This window comes from Sebastes umbrosus, chromosome 6 (genome assembly GCF_015220745.1).
Source record: "Sebastes umbrosus isolate fSebUmb1 chromosome 6, fSebUmb1.pri, whole genome shotgun sequence".
Taxonomy (NCBI): domain Eukaryota; kingdom Metazoa; phylum Chordata; class Actinopteri; order Perciformes; family Sebastidae; genus Sebastes; species Sebastes umbrosus.
In genome coordinates this window covers 5,787,141-5,808,338 of record NC_051274.1, presented here as the reverse complement: position 1 = coordinate 5,808,338, position 21,198 = coordinate 5,787,141, and the positions used below count along the sequence as shown (strand labels likewise).

The 21,198-nt window shown below is 41.0% G+C and overlaps 1 protein-coding gene and 1 long non-coding RNA gene across 2 annotated transcripts in view; one reads left to right on the top strand and one right to left on the bottom strand.

Moving 5' to 3' along the window:
• Positions 1–21,198, top strand: part of ctnnbl1 (catenin, beta like 1) — a 78,215-nt gene that overhangs the window by 37,475 nt on the left and 19,542 nt on the right. The window contains exons 12-13 of the mRNA XM_037772824.1: positions 9,814–9,911; positions 12,966–13,046. Coding sequence (XP_037628752.1) covers positions 9,814–9,911; positions 12,966–13,046 — 179 coding nt within the window. The remainder of the gene's footprint in view (positions 1–9,813; positions 9,912–12,965; positions 13,047–21,198) is intronic.
• LOC119489875 lies at positions 10,102–11,763 on the bottom strand. The gene is made up of 3 exons (XR_005207272.1): positions 11,559–11,763; positions 10,223–10,227; positions 10,102–10,114 (listed from the first exon to the last, which is right to left on the bottom strand). It is a non-coding gene; the product is annotated as an uncharacterized LOC119489875 (long non-coding RNA).

Here is a 21,198-nt window from a genome sequence, read left to right as displayed (position 1 = left end):
CATAACACCTGAACTATCCCTTTATTCCTACACAACTTTCACATCCCCCCTGTGGAGGTCAGATAGAAGTGGCATGTTCATTTTATTTTATTATTTTTACCCCAAAGCCAATGTCAAAACCATTTTAAGACTCACATGCACTCGCGGCCGGCCCGGCTATGTCAACAAAACACGGAGAAACTCGGATTACAACACACACACACACACGTAGGGAGAGCGACTTCATCCTCTGCTCAGGACACTAATATATCTTTACATTGCTAATAGTTGTTTGCTGCTATAATAGTTCTCTGAATCCCGTATATGGGAACTTTTACGTGATCGAAATAGTTTATCCGCATTATAGCTGCAACAATTAGTCAATTAATCAGTCAGTTGGTTGAAAGAAAATGAATGAGAAACTATTTTGATCATCGAAAAGTCAATTTTTAAGCAAAATGTTGAATATTTGATTGTTCCATCATCTCAAATGGGAGGATTTGACATTATAGTAAATTTAAAATGTATGGGGTTTAGACTGTTGGTCATACAAAACAAGACACTCAATGACATCACATTGTGCTGTGGGATATCAGTCAGGTACGACAGTAATTCAGACTTGCAGCACTCGATACACAGCATGCAAATCAAAAAGTGGGTTAGTAAAAGCAATATATCGTGAACAAGACAACATTGTGCCACATCATCAGGAACTAATACAGGAAGTAATTCAGGTACATGGGCTACCTTCAACTGTGAGAGACGGCGATTACATTCATACTATGATATAAATGCTCACGCATACCCCTATGTGCGCATGTATGGAGGACCACCAGAGTCACGTAAATAGCAAAAATCCTTATTGACTGTTTTATGGTGTTTTTGTAAATCCCTTTTTAATTTGAAATGTTTATTGATGGATTCATATTTCATTTGTAAATTATTTTTAAAATTCTTCTTTTTGTTGGCCATTAAAATGACAAATAATGAATTACTTTGTAATTCAGTCCATTTATTCATAGATTAATAATGAATTTGAATTTTTTTTTTTATTAATTCCTATTTTTATTGTACAATTAGTTATTAATTAATTAAATGCTTTATTACTTTTTCCGTGATTCTTGCGGTCCTCCATACACACAAGTAGCCCGTATCATCTAACATTAAAAAGGGGAAAATAAAAAAAGAGGGGTTGCTAATTTATCAGTTCAACCATTTGTGCCATCGTGCATTCAGCTTGACCGCGCCGACATAGTAATCGTGGCGTCGCTAGAGAGTGCAGCACATACATCATCTAGCAGATTATCCCGTATTCAACCATACAAATGAACAGTTTCAGCAATTAAACATGCAAATGCAATTCTGGAATGAGTTTTCCGCGATGAACGCAGCCTGTATAGGATTTCCCATCATGCCTCCATTGATTTGTCTGACAGCTATAGGCTGTAATGACATGCGTGTCATATATAATATAAGGTGTATTGAGTGAACCCTCTTTCTCAGACTGCTAATTGAAAATGTTGCGAATCAAGTGGTTCTCCAGAATAACACAATAACACCGTAGATTAATTAACTATCAGCTGCTTCAAACAAAAGTAATTAGGAAGGTAGGGACCTCTCTGTCCTTCCGTACTTAGCCCTCTTCCTCTCTCACATTCATTCCGCGGCCCCTCTCCATCATAAACCTCAGTGCATAGATTGATCCCCGTGAAATCCTTTCTGAAATTGACACAGCCCAAATGACCAGGGATTGCCGGGGCCCATATTAGCATACAGAACGGCATAATTAATAGAGACATCGTAAGTGGATAGAAGAGAAGAAGAAAAAAATCCAAACAACAAATTACATTTCCCCACTCATGAATATTCTCGTCACGACACTGTTTGCTGTTCACCTTGTTTTTTTGGGGGTCTCGGTTTATTGGTGTATGTTGCTCTGTCATTACCAGCGGAATGAGGTTGCATGATGGAAATTGGTGGCAGCCGGTTGTTATATTTAGGCGGCTAATGATGCGAGCGATTGCGAGAGGGAGCAGAAGTAAACAACTAATTTACATGGCGGAGGCACAATAGTCATAGCTCCGGCTCCAACTCTGAAGAATCTTGCTTTGTGCACTCGTGTGCATGTGGTTGTTTGTTTGGCGGAGAGAGTGAACGCACAAGGGAGAGGCTCTCGGGGGGTGGGGGGGCTTTGTAGATGATATGTTTTGAATGCCACGCAAACACCTTCGAGTGTAGCGAACGCCCTTGTCGTGACCCTTATTTTCTAATGAATGCACTAAAATAGGTAATGACGGAGGCAATGCTAGCAGAAAGAGACCTGTATTAGGAAAAAATTGTGGCTCTGTAGCTGTGTTGGAAGTATGAAGCGAGGGAGGAGGGGGGGGCGGGGGGGGAGAGATGGAAATAAGATGCTTTTATTAAAACATTTCCCCCATCAAATGACGGCAGTTTCATTACAAAGATAAAAAGACAGAATTTAATCAGTCCATTACTTTATCACCAGTATCTATCCTCTGATATTAACAAATGGAGATTTAGAGAGCATGACTACATAGCGGTATATATGAGACTAGATAAGTGGCTGTAATAGAGAAACTTGGTTATCTCGGATTTAATGATGAAAACTTGCGTCACACGTCTTCAGTCCAAAGCAGAGAATCAAATGGAGCTCTCATTTGATCGTCTCCCCCTCCCAAGCGCCGAGCGCCGTCGGCTCAGATTGAGATCAGTAACGTTTTACATGATTCAAGTTCGATTGTAATCTGTGTTGTCAGAGTCATGCTGTGTAATCCTATTATTAGTGTGTTTCAGGGGGAGAGATTTGCTGTTAGATCCCCGTGTAAAGACGCATCTAATTAACATCTTCACGTTTGGTCTTTCCTCTGGTGGGGATTCGTCATCTTCTGTTTCTATATGAAATATGCTGCGGTATATTTAGATGTATATGAAGGTTTTACCTGAAAACACTTAATATTCTACGAGGTAAGGATATGATCACCATTTAGAAGAAATGTATCAGAAACCAAGAGGGAGATTTCTGATTAATAGTAGGGCTGTCAATTGATATTTATTCACAATTAGTTGCATGTTTGTCCATAGTTGTCTTCAAAATGTACCTTTTAAAGGGAGATTTGTTTTATCAAAATGGGAGTGGGCAAATATGCTTGCTTTATACAAATCCTTTATACCCTCACAGGTACTGCATTTAGCATAAAACATATGCTCAAATCACAACATGGCAAACTGCAGCCACATCTGTCGGTGTGTCAGTGTGCTGACTTGACTATGACTTGCCCCCAAACTGCATGTGATTATCATAAAGTGGGCATGTCTGTAAAGGGGAGACTCGTGGGTACCCGTAGAACCCATTTACATTTACATATCTTGAGGTCAGAGGTCAAGGGACCCCTTTGAAAATGGCCATGCCAGTTTTTCCTCGCCAAAATTTAGCACAAGTTTTGGAGCATTATTTAGCCTCCTTCACGACAAGCTGGTATGACACCAATTGATTCCTTAGGTTTTCTAGTTTCATATGATACCAGTATATCTTCACTCTAGCTCTAAAACTGAGCCCGCTACAACTTTCGAAAGATTAATTGCGTTAAAGAAATTAGTGGCGTTAACATGAATTACCGTTATTACTAAATTTGACAGCCCTACTTTATAGTTTATATTTTTTGGTTCCATGATGGCGCCCCCCCCCCCCCCTAGTTTTGCATTAATTCGAGAGAATACCGTTCTGGTTTGACTGATCAACAACATTCAACACTGCATCTTCCACCCCTACTGTTCCTGAACTTACCGAAGCACTTTTTGCCACCTGGAACTATCGTACAGGAACTGAATGTGTCCCTGGTTCCCCCCCGGTCAAAACGCAGGTTTAGTTCCTTAGTTCCTCATGAGGTCCTTGGTCCCCAGGTAAAGTTCCTGAAGTGCAAATGGGCCTATAGGTTGTACTTTCTGTGGCCCAGGAATTATTAGGGTGAAGTTTGCTGCATGTGCTTAATGGAGCAGATTGATGAAACACAAGCCGTGAGACTGCTACAACGTCTGTACAGCATTCAGAGTAGTAAATAAGCAGTGGTGGCCCCTACAGTAGTATTAATATGGAGACTGAGCATTGGAATTTTCTTTTCATGACTGTTCTAAAAAAAGAGCGAGATACAGAAAGAGAGACTAGGCTAATTGTCTAAACTAGTGCATTGCCCGTTGAGAGCGTGTGGCCGTTCGGAGCGAGCTGATTGCTCGGCCCCGAGGAAGTGCCACTTGCAACAGTGTCGAGAAGCGCTCGGCGCTCCTTGACTCCAGGTGAAGAAGAGTTCGCTTTTAACGTTATGTCCGGCGCAGAGAGCCATTTGCTTGTCTCTTCAATCCCTTATTAATATAGAACATGTCGCCGGTCCAAATTGCACCAAATTCCGTGGTATCCTCAGCAACACACCAAGTGTGAAGTAGATCTGATGAGCGGTTCTCCAGGTATGCGAAGGACTCACAGAAAGACAGAGATTCCTCGCTTTATAGTGAGATGTGTGTACATACAAAAGCAGAAATATAATCAGAAAACAAAGCACTCTAACATCACCTTTCTGGCATGTTCATTCTAGCTTTCCATTTCTGCAGGTCTCTTTTGCAACATTGATTTCAACACCACAGTCAGGAAACTATAAATTACTCCTATTAAATTAAAGCTGGCTGTTTTGATGCCCGTTGTGCACTGCCGTTGTGTTCTGGACTTTACATCAAGATGTTGTCACTTGTGTTGACTTTGCTAAATTATACATTATGATGAATGTTTAAACAGACAATTACAACGGTATGAACTAATTATGTGTCCTGACTTCCCACTTCTTCCTCTGAGAGTTCAGAACCAGAATTCCTTCCTTCTCCTTCAGACAGTGAATGAAGTGTCTATAACCTCCTGGAAGGTTAGCCTGTGGTGCTGGGAGGCTGATCGCTCTCCCCAGGGCACAGTTTGTCCAGTCTCTCGGTGAAGTACCTCCTATCGGTTCTCCTCTGTCATTCACAACTACACAGCACTTCCTTCAGCTGTCAATCAATAAATGAATCCAGGCCACTCAGGGTTATTTGCATGTTAACTTAGGGCTGTGGATCCTTTGGGGCAAAGATGAGGCAAACGGTGAATGATTAATGGAGGATGAGCGAACGCTAGCGTTTGGACATGCATAGTGCTATCTGAATGCAAAATATCCCTCAAGCAAAAGTTGGCTGTGAAGTAGTTCCAACTTCCAGGTGATGGGGGGGGGTTATGCATTTCCTTTTAGCAGTGTGTATGCGAATGCATCCTGGGCCACATTAAGGACCTCCGGCTCAACTGATGTCCAGCTGGGATCCGCGTGATCACTGTGCCTCTCAGGTGAATAAACAGGCGTATATCAGCATGGAAATGGCCTCTGTGCTCTACTGTATCCTGTCAGTACAACTGTATTTTATAAAAAAATATCTTGTTTATAGGCTACATATCTACAGACTATCAGACTAGACACGCTAAGTGCATTATTATCATACTGTCGGAGATGTGTCAGTGTTTTTGTTCCGCTGCTTTGCACGAAGCTGATACCCGCTCGTCAGTCCGCCCGCCTGCCTGCCCGTTCTCTGTCCTCCCCGCTCTCTGGAGCTATGTGCCTCTGTTGTTTCGTCGTGACCGTGGCTCTTTTAGAGATTTTGTGGTAGACGTTGCTACTCTCAAAGAGAGATGATGGAAATGATTCTTGGCTTCTTGTTTGTTCCTTGTTTTTGTTTTTTTATACTCAAGATGTAAGTGTGCAGCAAAGCATGTAAATGAGGTATTGATTGGACACCTTTCTAAAGGCTCTTTTTACTCGGCCTTGCCCTCCATCTTGTACTCAAGATGTAATCCTGCCTCCGCCCCCTTCACGGATCTCGGCGGAGCGGCCGCTGTTAAGTTTTAAACTCTTTGGAGAGAACATTCCACAGCCAGCGATCAATAGCCTCCCCGGCAGGGTGTGGAGGTGGCGACATCAATTACCACTCGGATCAAGTTGATAAAGTAGCGTCCTTTCGGAAATGGCAGTTAGCCTCCTTGTCATTGTGTACAGGAAATAAGGTTGTCTGCATTAAAATAAGGGGACCTTGGACTGAAACTACCTGGTGTACATCCAGAGCACACAGTTTTAACTGTCTGTAATCCCACTCCAGTCAACCACTTAGTCAGCCAGTAAAACTGTGAAGTGCATTCACAGTTTACAGGTGTTGTAATGTTCATGATTTTTAGACATGTAGAGAGGAGGATACTATTAAACAAAACCGCCTTAATTAACCATTGATTCACCACCTTAAAATTCAAATAGTTTGTATTACAGGCAGCCTTTAATCCCTTAATGACCATTAATTGGAAAAGGTGAAAACTAAACCCCTTAAAAATACTTTGCTTTCAAGTATTAGTATTAGTATTATTTGTACTGCTTAAGGGGTTATGAGAGACTACAAGACTACATCTGCAGCCTTGCTAGCAGGTGCTTAGAGCTAAATGTTAATGTCTAGGGTTGTCGCGAGAACCGATACTTCATTACCAAGACGATGCCAAAATTCTGAAAACGTGACGGTACACATTTGACACCGCAGGTACCGTCAGGACTCGAGACTACTGGTGTCCCGTCGTCCCGAAGACGGTAGAAGATGTGTTTGGAAAGCAGTAAACTCATTATCGACTAGGAGTGTAAATCACAAGTTTCATCACAATACGATATTCTATTGAGTTTTTTGGATGACGATACAATATTTGCTGATGTCACGAAGTCTGACACAATGTTATTTCGATTTGATTCAATTCAGGGGTCTGCGGTCGACACAAGACAATATCATTATGCCTATTTAAAGGTACTGTTTGTAACTTCTTACACGTATAAATAATTGTGAGTTGGTTGCGTGTGGCTACGCTGCTCCAACACAAACTACACGGAAGCACCAAAACCGGAAGAAGAGTTAGTTTAGCTCTGAGAATATTTAGTGAATGTACAGTGGAAGTTGGTGCAGAAATAACTGCTGCAGCTCCTTCAGACCAACAGAGGTTTCCCATGTCGTTTCCTGCTGCTGAGTGAATAGACGGGGCTCCGGAGCGAGTAACGTTATCGACTCCGTCCAAAACTCTGGTGTCTCCCCTGTTCCTTCTGACCACGGTCGGGAGGCTGAAGCAGGAAAAGCCAACACTGGAATCAATATTGATTCATGGAGAGACCTCCGTCTGGTCAGCTAACATTACTGCCAAGCAGGTTAAATATAGAGTGATATTGTGGTTTTAGCTGACGTGTGTCATCTCAGTTGTAGCATTTATTCACAGACAAATATCCGAAACTGTACACACACTGCACTGCTGCGTTCACGGCTATAATGTTACTGATAACTTCATACTCACTCGAACTGGACACGAACAGCGGCCTCCTGGATGAAAGTCCTGTGTTGTTATTTATGACGGTATTGAAAATCCTAGTCTATTTCTAAATACCCTGGTATACCGTAATAACGCCCCAAGCCTAGCTGCGAGATCACCAAAGTGTTTACTATTCATCCGGAGCAGAACATGAATATCTTTACCAAAAAAAATCAACGTACTGGTAGCGCTAGAAGAAAAGTCAGAGAATCACCAAAGTCAGCAGGCCTCATCCTCTGGGGATCATGACATTTCATGGCAATCCATACAAAATATGTTGCGATATTTGAGGATTTCGTTGTGGGTTTCAGTTTAATAGTAAGAAGGAGAACATAAGAGTTTCAAGAGTTCAAATCAACAGTTCGTTCTCTCAGTTGAAGGATTCTGGCTCACAGATTCAGCAGTAATTAGCAGAAATTAGATTTACCTCGGCTTCTGGTAGGATATACTTTCTATAATGGACCTTCATTCTATAGCAGCACGGCTCCGGTTTGTTTTGTATCGTGTTTCTGTGCATTCTCCTGCCTTTTTGTGCTGCCGGTCATATTTATAATATAGATGGATAGGTGTACGTTCCGAAAGATTTGACGTTGGCAGGTGTTATAGCCTTTAGATTTCTCAGCCTTCACGTCTTGTGAGAAAGGGCGCTGCGGGGTCGTAGGGGATTGCACAAAGGGAGCCGACAGCAAACACGACCCCTTTTAAAAAGCAGAAATGGGATTGATTCCTGTACTCTTGTTGCTTAGCAACTGCAAAGCCTCGATGAGAGAGGATATTGACCTCTTGTTGATAAAGTCCAATTACATTTTTTCCCTACTCTGTGTATCCAGAGATTTTACAATGTCATATTCTGCCCCCCCCCCATGTGTGTCCGGTGTATTGTTCATTCAATATAATAGAGAAATATTATACAGAGGATTGTCACCTACTGGTGCAGCCTGTGAGTAAGAAGGTCTTTTGAATGAGATAACACATTTTACGTAGCTTGAATTGGGATTAACAAGGGCGCTTAATGGGACTAACTAGTTTTTTGTAGCTAATTTAGTCAATTAGCATATTTGTAGACCTCCCTCTCGCTAAACGGCCCCAGAGCTGCCACAGACAAATCTCTATCACCGTGAGAAATGTAATTCAGCCACCGCCTCTCGTTCTGTGCGCTCTCTGTAGCCGAGCTTAGCCGGCTGCGTGCTGTAATTGCAAATCATCACGTGTTAATCGATTTGTTCTTTCTCGGGGGGGGGGGGGCTCTGGGTTTGGGTCTGAATGAGCTTTGCAGTGATCAGTTTTTTGGAGTTCACTGTTTTCACTGAGGAGCATAACAGTAGCCCATGTGTTACTTAAATAAAGCATATGCAACAATGAGTTCTTTCTTGATGTGTTATCACATGGGCTTACATACTGTATGTGTGAGAGAGTCACTTAGTGATTCCATAAAGAAGGAAAGTAAGGTTGTCAAAGTTAACGCGATAATAACACGTTAACACAAATTAGTTTTAAGGCCACTAATTTCTTTAATGCATTTACGCAGCTTGCAATTTTTTTTTTTAGGTTGTATCGGGCTCACTTTTGAGTGAGAGTGGAGATCCTGCCATCATATGAAACTAGAAAAACCTAAGCAATCCATTGGTATCAACCATGTCATACTAGCTTGTCGCAAAGGAGGCTAAATAACGCTTCAAACTTACCCAAAATTTTGGTGAGGAAAAACTGTCATGGCCATTTTCCCTTGACCTCTGACCTCCAGATATGTGAATGAAAATGGGTTCTATGGGTACCCACGAGACTCCCCTTTACAGACATGCCCACTTTATGATAATCACATGCAGTTTGGGGCAAGTCATAGTCAAGTCAGCACACTGACACACTGACAGCTGTTGTTGCCTGTTGGGCTGCAGTTTGCCATGTTATGATTTGAGCATATTTTTTATGCTAAATGCAGTACCTGTGAGAGTTTCTGGATAATATCTGTCATTGTTTTGTGTTGTTAATTAATTTCCAATAATAGATATATACATAATATTTCATAAAGCAAGTATATTTGCCCACTCCCATGTTGATAAGAGTATTAAATACTTCCTCTAAATCTCCCTTTAAGGTACATTTTGAACAGATAAAAAATGTGCGATTAATTTGTGATTAATCACAATTAACTATGGACAATCATGCGATTAAATATTTTAATCGATTGACAGCCCTATAAAGAATACAATGAGCGATTTTGTATAGTGTTATCATGTAGGAGGCTTACATACTGTATGTGTTAGTGGAGAGAGCCACCCAGTGATTCCATAAAGAAGGAAATACACGTGTGGAAAGATCTCATTCGAATAAACGTTCCATAAAAGTAAACTATTGCAAAATGTATTGTCTCTGCGATATAAACGCGGAAGCTTCATCTATACTTCTCACTTTTCTTTCCTTAGAACACGTCAGCTCGATCATCGCCTCCATGCTGAGAAATCTCAAGTCCCAACAGAGAAGCCGACTCCTCAACAAGTTCACAGAGAACGACTGCGAGAAGGTTGGTTTTCATCATCTTCTGCAATGTTTTGCTCTTTTATCCTCCTCCTTTCTTCACTTTTTTTTTTTTGTATCTGCTGTTTTTGATTGACAGCAGATTACTGAAGCTGAGGTGTTTGTGTCATACATCCATATACTTTGGTTACAGTGTCTCTGCTGTTACTTGAATCAGAACATTTCCTACATTTTCTACATTTAAAGGGCCTGAAAACACATTTTGACAGGTTTTTACTGTGGGAGATGAGGTCTGACATGAACAGACTACTGTCGTATGCAGATAGAAGCAAACCTTTTACCATATCATAAGCAGACATACTCTATTGCCAAATGAATCCATTCATTTGGCAAATATCAAATCAGTGTGAAATGGGCCATGTGGTGAGTTAGCTAGCTAGCAAGTTACCTAATTAGGTCTGTGTGCAAACTTAGGGTTTAAAGCGAACAACTATTTTATAAAAGAGATGTTTTACAATAAATGATGAATTGAAATAGATTCATTAAAATTCCTCAAACAGCATGCTCAATCTAGCTAGCTAAAGAACTACCCAGAAGGTGTTAACAAGTTATAAACTGTGTACTTTGCTTTAGGCTACTATCTGCTGGTTAACTGAAATATCATAAGAATTATAAAATAGATTCACTCTAGTAATGTAATCACTGTTCATGCAGAGGGTTGTCATTTGGGATGCTGGCAAATAATGTGTGCATGTGATGGAAGAGTGCGCTGCTGAATGCCAGAAATTCCCAAATTCCCGAGCTTAACTTCCCGACCCTTTGCAAGCACACAGTCCTGATGAAGCAGACTAGCTGAATTTTTCAGTGTTAAACTTTTAATATATATATTACTTTGATTGTTGCTTATTTAATCATGAAAATAATAATGTTATTGAATAAAAGTTAAGATTTGAAAGTTTTCAGGGGCTTTTGAGACAAAATGAAGATCAAAGTCTTTATACACATTTCTTCATATTGCACAAACGGGGTTATTTCACTGTATTTTTGATTTATTCATTATATTTTCTTAGGGCTGCAACGATTAGTCAACTGAAAGAAAACAAATCGTCAACTGTTTTGATAACCCGACTAATCGTTTCAGTCATTTTTCAAGAAAAAATGTCAAACATTTTCTGGTTCCAGCACCTCAAATGTGAGGATTTGCTGCTTTTTCATACGCTAAAAAAATATATCAAAGCATCACTTTGGGCTCTGGAATGATCCCTGATGAGCACTACTTTTTGATGTTTCATAGACTAAACAATGAATTGATTAATTGGGAAAATAAATCGGCAGATTAATCGATAATACAAATAACAGTTAGTTGCAGCCCTACATGTTTTTCATGCATACACAGTTTGGTTTCTTTCATGTAATGATTTAATAAATAACAATTTTCTTTAGAATCTTCATTATCTAGTGTTAATTTGGAAATAACGTCTGTTTTGGATGTTAATATTTAAACCCAGGTAGCTTAAAAACATGTAGACTGGAAGACCGTATCCAACCTATTCCTAGCCCCCATGACGCCTTACGTGAATAATGGGAGTAACGTCCTGCCTTCTACTATAGAGGGATGGGAGGACGACCTGAAGAATTGGCCTCAGATAACCTACACTAGCATATTTAGCTTCGTTATTGACTCCGTTGCTACAGACGGTGAAGAGATGAACAATCTGAAAAGCTCGGAGGCAGATCAGTACTTCCACAGTAACAAAGTTTTGTTTTTTTCTACACAGATAACCGTACTTAAACTATTTTTAGTCTAATGCTGCCCTGCACTCCGTGCCATGAACTGCCTTACATTATAAACTGTACAGAAAATAGTGAAAGTAACTGTCTGTCATTAAACCAACGCTACAATGCTGTGTCCTCCCTACACATGAAATCATAGCTGATGTTCTTTTGGCACTGCTGTCACTCCTTTTAAGGACCCGACGTCTCTTCTCCACTGCTCTTTATAGCCCAACTAACGTACACTAACTATATTCTGTACACTAACCATATTCTGTACACTAACGATGTTCCGTACAGATGACATTTTGATCTGACATTTTGACTGTAATGATCAAATGGATGGTAAAGAAAACAAGAATTTTGAAACTATTACATTTAGTGTTAATTAGCACTTGTTAACCTCACTCTCTTCATGCACCTGTTTATCAAGGAAACTTACTTCATATAAGCAGGTTTCTAAAGACATATGACACATCAGGAGACATTTGGCTGGAACAAATCACCAGATAAATTCATCAAGTGATTATATCTGAATATGTAGCATTCTAATCTTGTTTTTTTTACCAGAGGAAAGATGCAGACATTTGCACGGCAGGTTAAATACATTCAGGTTCACGTTCAGGTCGTTACAGAACTCCAGAAATTGATTGAAATATGAAGCCTGACATCTCAGCTGCAATTTCTTTTTCTGTTACTCCCACAATTCCCCTCACACATGCAAAAAATGTCTCCTATTATTCAGTGTGTTGCTCAGGGCCTTTTTAATAGGACGCGTGACTTTTTGATGCAAATGTAAATGTGGACGTGTTCTTCTTCACCGCTCTGCCATCCCAGAGTCTCACTTCCATCATCCACACACTCGGGTTATTTGTTTTTCTTTACACGGGGATGTTTCATGTCTTTGACTATATGTTAATACAACAAATTAGAATCCTAAGAATGATATGTTTGCCTTTCTTTGTTTCCCACTTGATAAACCCTCACAGTAACAATCTAAGAGGTTGGCAGCAAACAGTTAATGTGAAGAAAATGAAGACATCATTTGAACAAGGCTGAAATATTGCACCTCAAAATATACTCAGGAGTGGACAATGCATATATGTATATTATTAGGTTATTACATCACATTTATGCAATTATTTTTATTATTATTTTTTTTACATGTATCCCAAATAGTATTTTTCCATATTTGCCCTCCGAGTCTCATCTCGTTCTGTCTCTTCTTTGTGCTCTCTTCTTTCATATTTCTCTTATTTTTTTGTTGCTTCCTCTCACTCTCTCACTCTCTCTCTCTCTGTCTGCCTCTGTTTGATTCTCTCTTCAGGTTGATCGACTGATGGAGATGCATTTTAAGTACCTGGAGGCTGTTCAACAGGCTGACAAGAGGATCGAAGGAGAGAAACACGTAAGCATCTCTCCTTCTCCCTCTCCCTCTCCTTTCCTCCCACCCTCTCGTCCTCCTGTCTGTGCTGTCTCGTGTGCTCTGGCTTTGTATCAGGCAGCTTGTTGGATGGATGTATTCACATGAAACATTGAAGTTTTCAGCTTTGCTTTGTTGACTTCTGATGAAATGCCATCAAGGAGTTGTGTCTGGAGTGGTGACGCTCTACAGCAGGGGTCTCGCAACTACCATTTGGCCAGAATCTTTCCAAGCAGACACTGTTGGGGTCCAGACTTTCAAATTATTTAGGCCTAATTAGCCTATCATTGTTTAATATTTTCACTTACTTACAAAATGAATGTTATTTTTATTAGCCTATATCAGTGTGAACATAATAAACCATAATGATTACGAGATACTCATCTAGAAGATGCTCTCACACCTCCACCAAGGAGGAAGTCCACCGAGGAGTAATGGTTAAAACGTAATTGCAGAATGCAGTCCTATAATTCCTGAACTGCAGCTTGTGTTCGTTCAAACAGGGAAGGCACAACAGACTGGCTAAAATGCACATGTGAAGGCACATTGTAGCGGGGCTCAAGCACATTGACCGTATGTTTTAATTCAGTATTATTACACGGCTGTGTTGAATACTCGATTTTGATTGGTCAATCACGGCATTCTGCGGTCTGTAATTTCTTTATAACAGACCGTTGCTATGTATAACAGACCGTTGCTATGGGCGCAGCTCTGATGTCGGACTCTGGCGAACCGTTTTTGTGTCTAAATATTGATTTATTAAGTAAATAGCCGTGTAATAAGCGGGATAATGTACAGCTAGCGGGTCATTGTTGTGAAAGAATCCCCCTTCAGGGCGATGAGAGACCAGAGAGTCCAGCAGCATCGCCCTGTCGGGGATTCTTTCACAACGATGAACCCGCTCGCTGCACATTATCCCTTACTTATGCAGCAATCAACACTCTGTAGAATGCTACAGGAATGAGCCCTAAAACCTGGAAATGAGTTAGCATTTTAGCACTTCTGCTTCCCTCGTCAGGACGTCAATGGGTCTTTTAATGGGTTTTTAGTTACATGCTTGAAATAAGTGCGAAAGGTCAGAAAATCAGCCTCGCTCCAAAAAAAATTACGTCACTTTTTTCGCTGCGTAATGTTTACGTTCTGGTTGAAAGTATTTATGAAAAAAAAAAAAACAGTTGCGAATTTATCACATGAAAAAAAACGCCCCCCCACAGTGTGTAAAGACCTTTAATGGTTTAAATATGGTGATATTCTACTCCGCTAGACAATGGTCAGTGTTATCATCATCATGTTTATTCATTTTAACGAGTGGTCCTGGTCCTCTCTGTATCGCTGTGTGAAAATGTCCACTAAAGTCATTTAGCCTAGTATTGAGTCATACAGTCTTGCAAGCAGTTTTTCATTAAAACAACAGCGTAACAACGAGGTGATAACACTCTCACTCGACTGCAAACATGTAATGATCACTAGTATTATGAAACTCTAAACAGAAAATGGTACTGGAAAAAAGTCATTTTTTTCTTTTAAGAGCTCGTCGTGGGTCTAATCTTTCCACAAACCGTTTCTTTGAAAGCCTCAAATCAACCTGCCGAGGAACAAATATAGCTGAAACGATAACCTTCCATTTAGAATAGTCTGCTGACAGAAAACACAGACTCCAGACAATCCCTTCCCAAATTCATGTTTTTTTCTTTATCGCCAACTAGATTTGAAACAAATTCAAATTGCATTAGAGATGTTGAGATATCAAACACAATCCCTGTTCTAAAGGGTTGGGATGTGTGATCAAAAGGTTGTCTCTTTATGGAAGATAAGATGTGCAGTTCCACACGGTGTCACATCCAGAGCCATGAGGGAAGAGACCAAAAAAAAAAAAAAAATCCCCTTAAAGTCCTGCTGATAACAATATGACAGTTTACAGAGGAATGGAAAGCTTGATAGCTGTGATGTGAGGGCCCTTTAGAGCTGTCCGCGCGCGCGCGCGCGCGCGCGCGTGCGCGCGTGCGCGCGTGCGCGCGTGCGTGCGTGTCAGTGTGTTGAGCTGTGGGCCAGACGGACCGATGGAGGGATACAGATAGAAGATAAGTAGCCAGGCAGGGGATAATGGCTTCAACAGAGAGAGAGAGAGAGAGCATCCTGTCCTCAGAAAGGGAGGAAAACCAGAAATGATGCAGATGGAGATACAATAAATACCAGCGCAGTTAAAAGAAGAGAAGTGGATGGTTTATAAGAGAGGAAAAGGACGAATAGAAAAAGGGGAGAGAGAATGAATTTGAGTGGGAATGACGAGGGGGAGGAGGGTGTGGGTGGAGACAGATATGTGTGAGAGATTCCTATCTAAAGATGACAGAAGATTAATTTCTCAGACAGACATTGTGGTGGGATTGCCAAGAAAAGGCCAGACAGTTTGACATTTTCTCTCCCTTCCTCTCTTTTTTTCCCCCTCCTTTTCTCTCTCCCTGTCTCTTCTTCTGTCGCTCCCCCGTCTCTTCCTCCGAGATGGCGAAAGCGTGACTTTGTGATACCCCGGTGATAAGAAACCTTGTCTGCGTGTGCCGCTATCGTTGAAGCCACACTGTTGGCCTTCTGCAGTTCAGAGCCGTACTGTGAGCCAGGTAGAAAGTGATAAAATACCTGTTTGTGGCAAAGCAACTATTTATTGTACACTAAAAAAGGGCTATTTAAAATTTGTATCCACCACATGTCAAACTCTCTCAAACCGCTAGCACTGTGACATTAATATATGTATATATATATATATTAGGGCTGTCAAAGTTAGCGCGATAATAATGCGTTCATGCAAATTAGTTTTAAAGCCACTAATTTCTTTTTTTTTTTTTAAGATTAATTTTTTTGGACATTTCCAAGCCTTTATTGATAGGACAGTGGACAGTTTTTAGAAAGGGTGAGAGAGAGAGGAGGCGACATGCAGGTCGGATTCGAACCCAGTGCCGCTGTTACAGTAGAACTCAGCCTTGTTATATGGGTGCCCGCTCTACCAACTGAGCTATCATGGCGCCCCACTAATTTCTTTAAAGCATTAACGCAATTCATCTTTTGGAGGTTGTAGTCGGCTTAATTTTCAAGCCGCAGTGAAGATATTGGCATCGTATGAAAATAGAATCTAAGGAATCCATTGGTACCAACCATGTCATACTAGCTTGTCGCTAAGGAGGTTAAATAACGCTCCAAACTTGCACTAAATTTTGGTGAGGAAAAACTGGCATGGCCATTTCCAAAGGGGTCCCTTGACCTCTGACCTTTACAGATATACCCACTTTATGATAATCACATGCAGTTTTGGGGCAAGTCATAGTCAAGTCAGCACACTGACACACTGACAGCTGTTGTTGCCTGTTGGGCTGCAGTTTGCCATGTTATGATTTGAGCATATTTTTCATGCTACATGCAGTACCTGTGAGGGTTTCTGGACAATATTTGTCATTGTTTTGAGTTGGTAACTGATTTCCAATAATAAATATATACATACATTTGTATAAAGCAGCTTATTTGCCCACTCCATGTTGTTGCTGTTCCATATAAGAGTATTAAATACTTGACAAATCTCCCTTTGAGGTACATTTTGAACAGATAAAAAAATGTGTGATTAATCGCGATTAAATATTTTCATCGATTGACAGCCCTAACATTTTTTATATACCAAAATGGTTGGTACCAATGGATTCCTTAGGTTTCGAAGGTTCATATGGTGCCAGTATATTCTCACAAGACCGGCGCCCCGTCAGATTTTTAAGAGATTAATTAAAAATCGCAAGTTGTTTTAAAGCGTTAAATAAATGGTGGCATTAAAAATTATTTGCTTTAACGCATTATTATCAAGTCTCTCTATATATACTCTTTTGTGCTAAACATCATCATTTTACAGCCTCAAGCCTTTTTCGAACTGTTGTTTTTGTCATGAGTAATTTCACACAGAACCTGAATATTACGTTGTAAAAAAGCGTCGTACGGCTTCAACCAATCAGGTTGTGCAGAATGGGTTGACACGGGGGCTCCATAGTCCAAACCAGGACAGCAAACATTATCACTCCTTTCAACCTTGACAAAGGCAGCGCAGACCAGATCCACCTTTTCCGTTCTTACCCGCCACAATAAAAACCCTACACATATAATATTTGCAGGCAAGTATTTTGTATTTTGTGTCGTTTCTTCGTCACGCCCCCGGTGTGTAAAGGCCTTTTACACAGCGGCTAGCAAGCCCGTATGGCCATTACACTCATATTTCAAACATCTTCCAGGAGAAGATAAATTAACCTAACCTTGAAAATAGGTGAATTACTTTTTTTCTTTTGTTGAATTACTTAAGTCTGAAGTGCAAAAACTATATACAGTATCTAAGTACGCAGAATAATTATGGATCCTCATGTGAACCTACTGACCTTCAGGTGCAAAGAAGCAGAATTCATCCCTAAAGACTCCATGTTGTATTAACTTAAACTGAAATTAAGGGCTGATTATGTCATCTCATGAAGCCCCTTTTATCTGTCTCACTGCTTATATCAAATCTTTTTTTAGGTCGGATAATGTTTTGCATTGACCTGATTTTTAAGGTATTTTCAGGAAATGTTTTCAAGTCGAGGCTCTTCGCTGGGTATTTTTTTGCAGTGTAGTGATTCCTTTTTTTAATGTGTTGTGTCGGGTCTAAAATGATGCTGCTGTTAACATGCTAAAGATTGGCTTTCTTTCCCCCAACGGATTGAGCAAAAGGCTGCAGTTTTCATTCCTACTGTTACAACTCTAATACTAAAAAAAAACAACCCAGATGATACAGGAAGTCAGCGGATCACAGAATGTCACATGTTATGTTAAATAAGGTGATAAAGACGCCGGCCCGGTTCTGTCCGGGGCCTCGGCTCATTCGGCTGCCGTCAGCAGCGGTGTTTTATCTCTCTCTGCCGTGCCTTTTGCTTTCCCCCTAGTTAAGCCTGTTTTTAAGGGGCGGTAAGCAAAATGTTTTTCCTCTGCAACATATTATCCACAGATTTCTCAGGAGGAGAGCAAAAGAAAAGAGCTGCTGCTGCTTTTTCCTCCCTGTCTCCAGCCCAGTCCCTTTTAATAAGCTGCTTATTTTCCTCCCACCTTGGTATCTCTCCTCTCTTTCTATCCTTCTGATTCTCTCCTTCTCTCCCTTAAAGCTGCTTTTCCATCCTTCTTCATTTTGACTCCCTTCTCCTCTTCTTTCTTGCATCCCTCTTTTCTTCTCATTACTTCTCCTCCCTCCTCTCTTAAGTGTCGTGTTTCTCTCTCCCTATGTGGTATCCTTAATTTTCATATCCTCTTTCTTTTTGTCACAGCTTCCTTTACTTGCTTATGATCCGCTAAATTACACCTTTTCTTCTTTTACACCTTCTTTCTGCGTCTATTCAGTCTCCCCTCGTCCTCCATTTCTCTCTCGCTTTTGTCTTTCTCCCTCCTCCTTCCCTCCATCACTCCTTCACACCTTCTCTGTCCTTCTACTCCCTCTTCTTTCTCCTATTTCTTCTATCATTCCTCCCCCTCTAATGCAACTGCTTTCACCTCTCTTTCTCCACCTTTTTTCCTTCCCAAACCTCCGTCCTGCTCTCAGCTCGTTGGTAACAGCTCTTGGAGATTGATGAAGCTCAGCAAAACATGGCCAAGGCCGACCTCAATACTGTAAAATGCCTGAGTGCACTTTCCTAGCACCTAAGAACCCAGTTTGCTCGCCGTGTTCTGTGAGTGTGTGTGTGTTAGAATGTGTGTTTCCTCTACTGGGCTGTAGCAAAGATGGGCTTTAGCTGACAGTAGACATTTAACACAAGTCTGTGTTAAGTTTGGAATTGGTTTTTGCACCTGGATGTGATATATTTAGTTTCCTTAAATGTCTTCCAAGAATAAATGCAAACACTCTCTTTCTCTTTGGCATTTTTTTTGCCGTCGCCATCTTGTTGTTTTGGAGCCAGAAGTGACTATATTTGGACGAGAGGGTGGAGCTGGGGAGGGTTACGCATTGCTGCTACACCCTTATCCTGATTGACAGGTCGCCATAGTAGTGACTTGCCAATCATAAGGTAGCTCCTGCCTCAAGCATCCCCTGCTCTATGGTCTATTTGACTCTAAATGGGACCATAATTTACTAAATGAACATCATGCTGTATTGAAGAAGACTTGAAACTAGCGATTGAGACCATAAACTCATTTTTACAATGTTTACTGAGGTAATAAATCAAGTGAGAAGTAGGCTCATTTCCTCATACGACTACATAGGGACTTATTTTTGCAACCAGAGGAGTCGCCCCCTGCTGGTTATTAGAAAGAATGCAATCGCATCATTGTCCAAGTTAATCGCGATTAATTGCAAATTAATCACACATTTTTATTTTCAAAATGTACCTTAAAGGGAGATTTGTCAATTATTTAATACTCTTCTCCACATGGGAGTGGACAAATATGCTTGCTTTATGCAAATATATGTATATATGTATTATTGGAAATCATTTAACAACACAAAACAATGACAAATATTGTCCAGAAACCCTCACAGGTACTGCATTTAGCATAAAAAATATGCTCAAATCATAACATGGCAAACTGCAGCCCAACAGGTAACAACGGCTGTCAGTGTGTCGACTTGACTATGACTTGCCCCAAACTGCATGTGATTATCAAAAAGTGGGCATGTCTGTAAAGGGGAAACTCGTGGGTACCCAGAGAACCCATTTTCATTCACATATCTTGAGGTCAGAGGTCAAGGGGACGCCTTTGAAAATGGTCATGCCAGTTTTTCCTCGCCAAAATTTAGCGGGAGTTTGGAGCGTTATTTAGTCTCCTTCGTGACAACTTAGAGTGAATTTCATATGATACCAGTATCTTCACTCTAGCTCTAAAACCCGCTACAACCTAAAAATCACAACTTGCGTTAATGCGTTTAAAGAAATTCGTGGCATTAAAACAAATTTGCGTTAACACGTTATTTGGCGTTAACTTTGACAGCCCTATTAGTCTGTTGTTGTTGTTGTCAAAGATCAGGAACAGGAAGCTGTTTGAGTCTCAACACAGACGAACTGTTTCCCACCGTCCAGCCGAGTTCAGCACACACTGAACGGTGTTCTTGGTAGCAAGTACCTCCTCCCTCCTGGTAACGCTGCTGTCTTGCTCTGCCCCACTTTGTGAACAAACTCTTAATTGATGTGCGCCCCAAAGCACAGGGCTGCTCTTTTTTTTCTTCGAGATTATCATAACTTTAAAATCAGTATGTTGCCTTGCGCTCTCACAAAATTCCACTTTTTTCCCCCCAAAAGTTTACCTCATTATCAACCTCTGTATCTCTGTTTTAATGAGGATATCTAACCTCGTATTTGCTTAAGCCTCATAGAGAGCATTACGTCCTACACACACACACACACACACACACACACACACACACACACAAACACACACACACACACACACACACACACACACACACACACACACACAAATACAAATACAGTCACAGTGGGTTTTTGCAAAGTGCTGACAAAGAAATCACTTTAATTCTGCATCCCAGCGGAAAAGAAAGCACAGGAATAACAACCAGCCGCACACACACACACACACACACACACACACACACACACACAGCCTCATGCACAGGAAAGCAAACTCATATGAACACACATCCAGCTAAAGGTTCTTGTTCAAAGGCACGCGTTCTTACATGCATGTCATACGCAGGCACAAACACAGGCACATGGCTTCTAACATGTGCAACAACGCTCGCACCGAACACACATTCTTCCATAAATCATACACATCCCGTCGCACAAACAAAAACACACGCTCACCGTGCGGCTGAGTTACAGTAAAGGGACTGAGACTGAAAATCACTGCTTATTACTTTGTCTGTACTGTAGCCAGGCTGCCGGGCTCCCCCGGGGCTGCAGTAATTGACTTGTCCAATCCATCCTTTCAACACGTTATTCTTTCTCCCGCTTCTTCTGTCCGGTGTTTGCCACAGGGACCGAGCTGCCACACAAAAGATATTGGCCACAATGTCAAAACTCACGAGTGGACAAAACTCCGCCGCCGTAATGAATACCGCCACACCGCCCGCGTCGGCTCGGGTTTTAATAACCCAAATGTCCGGCTCCGCCGCGCACAATAATGAATATTTAAT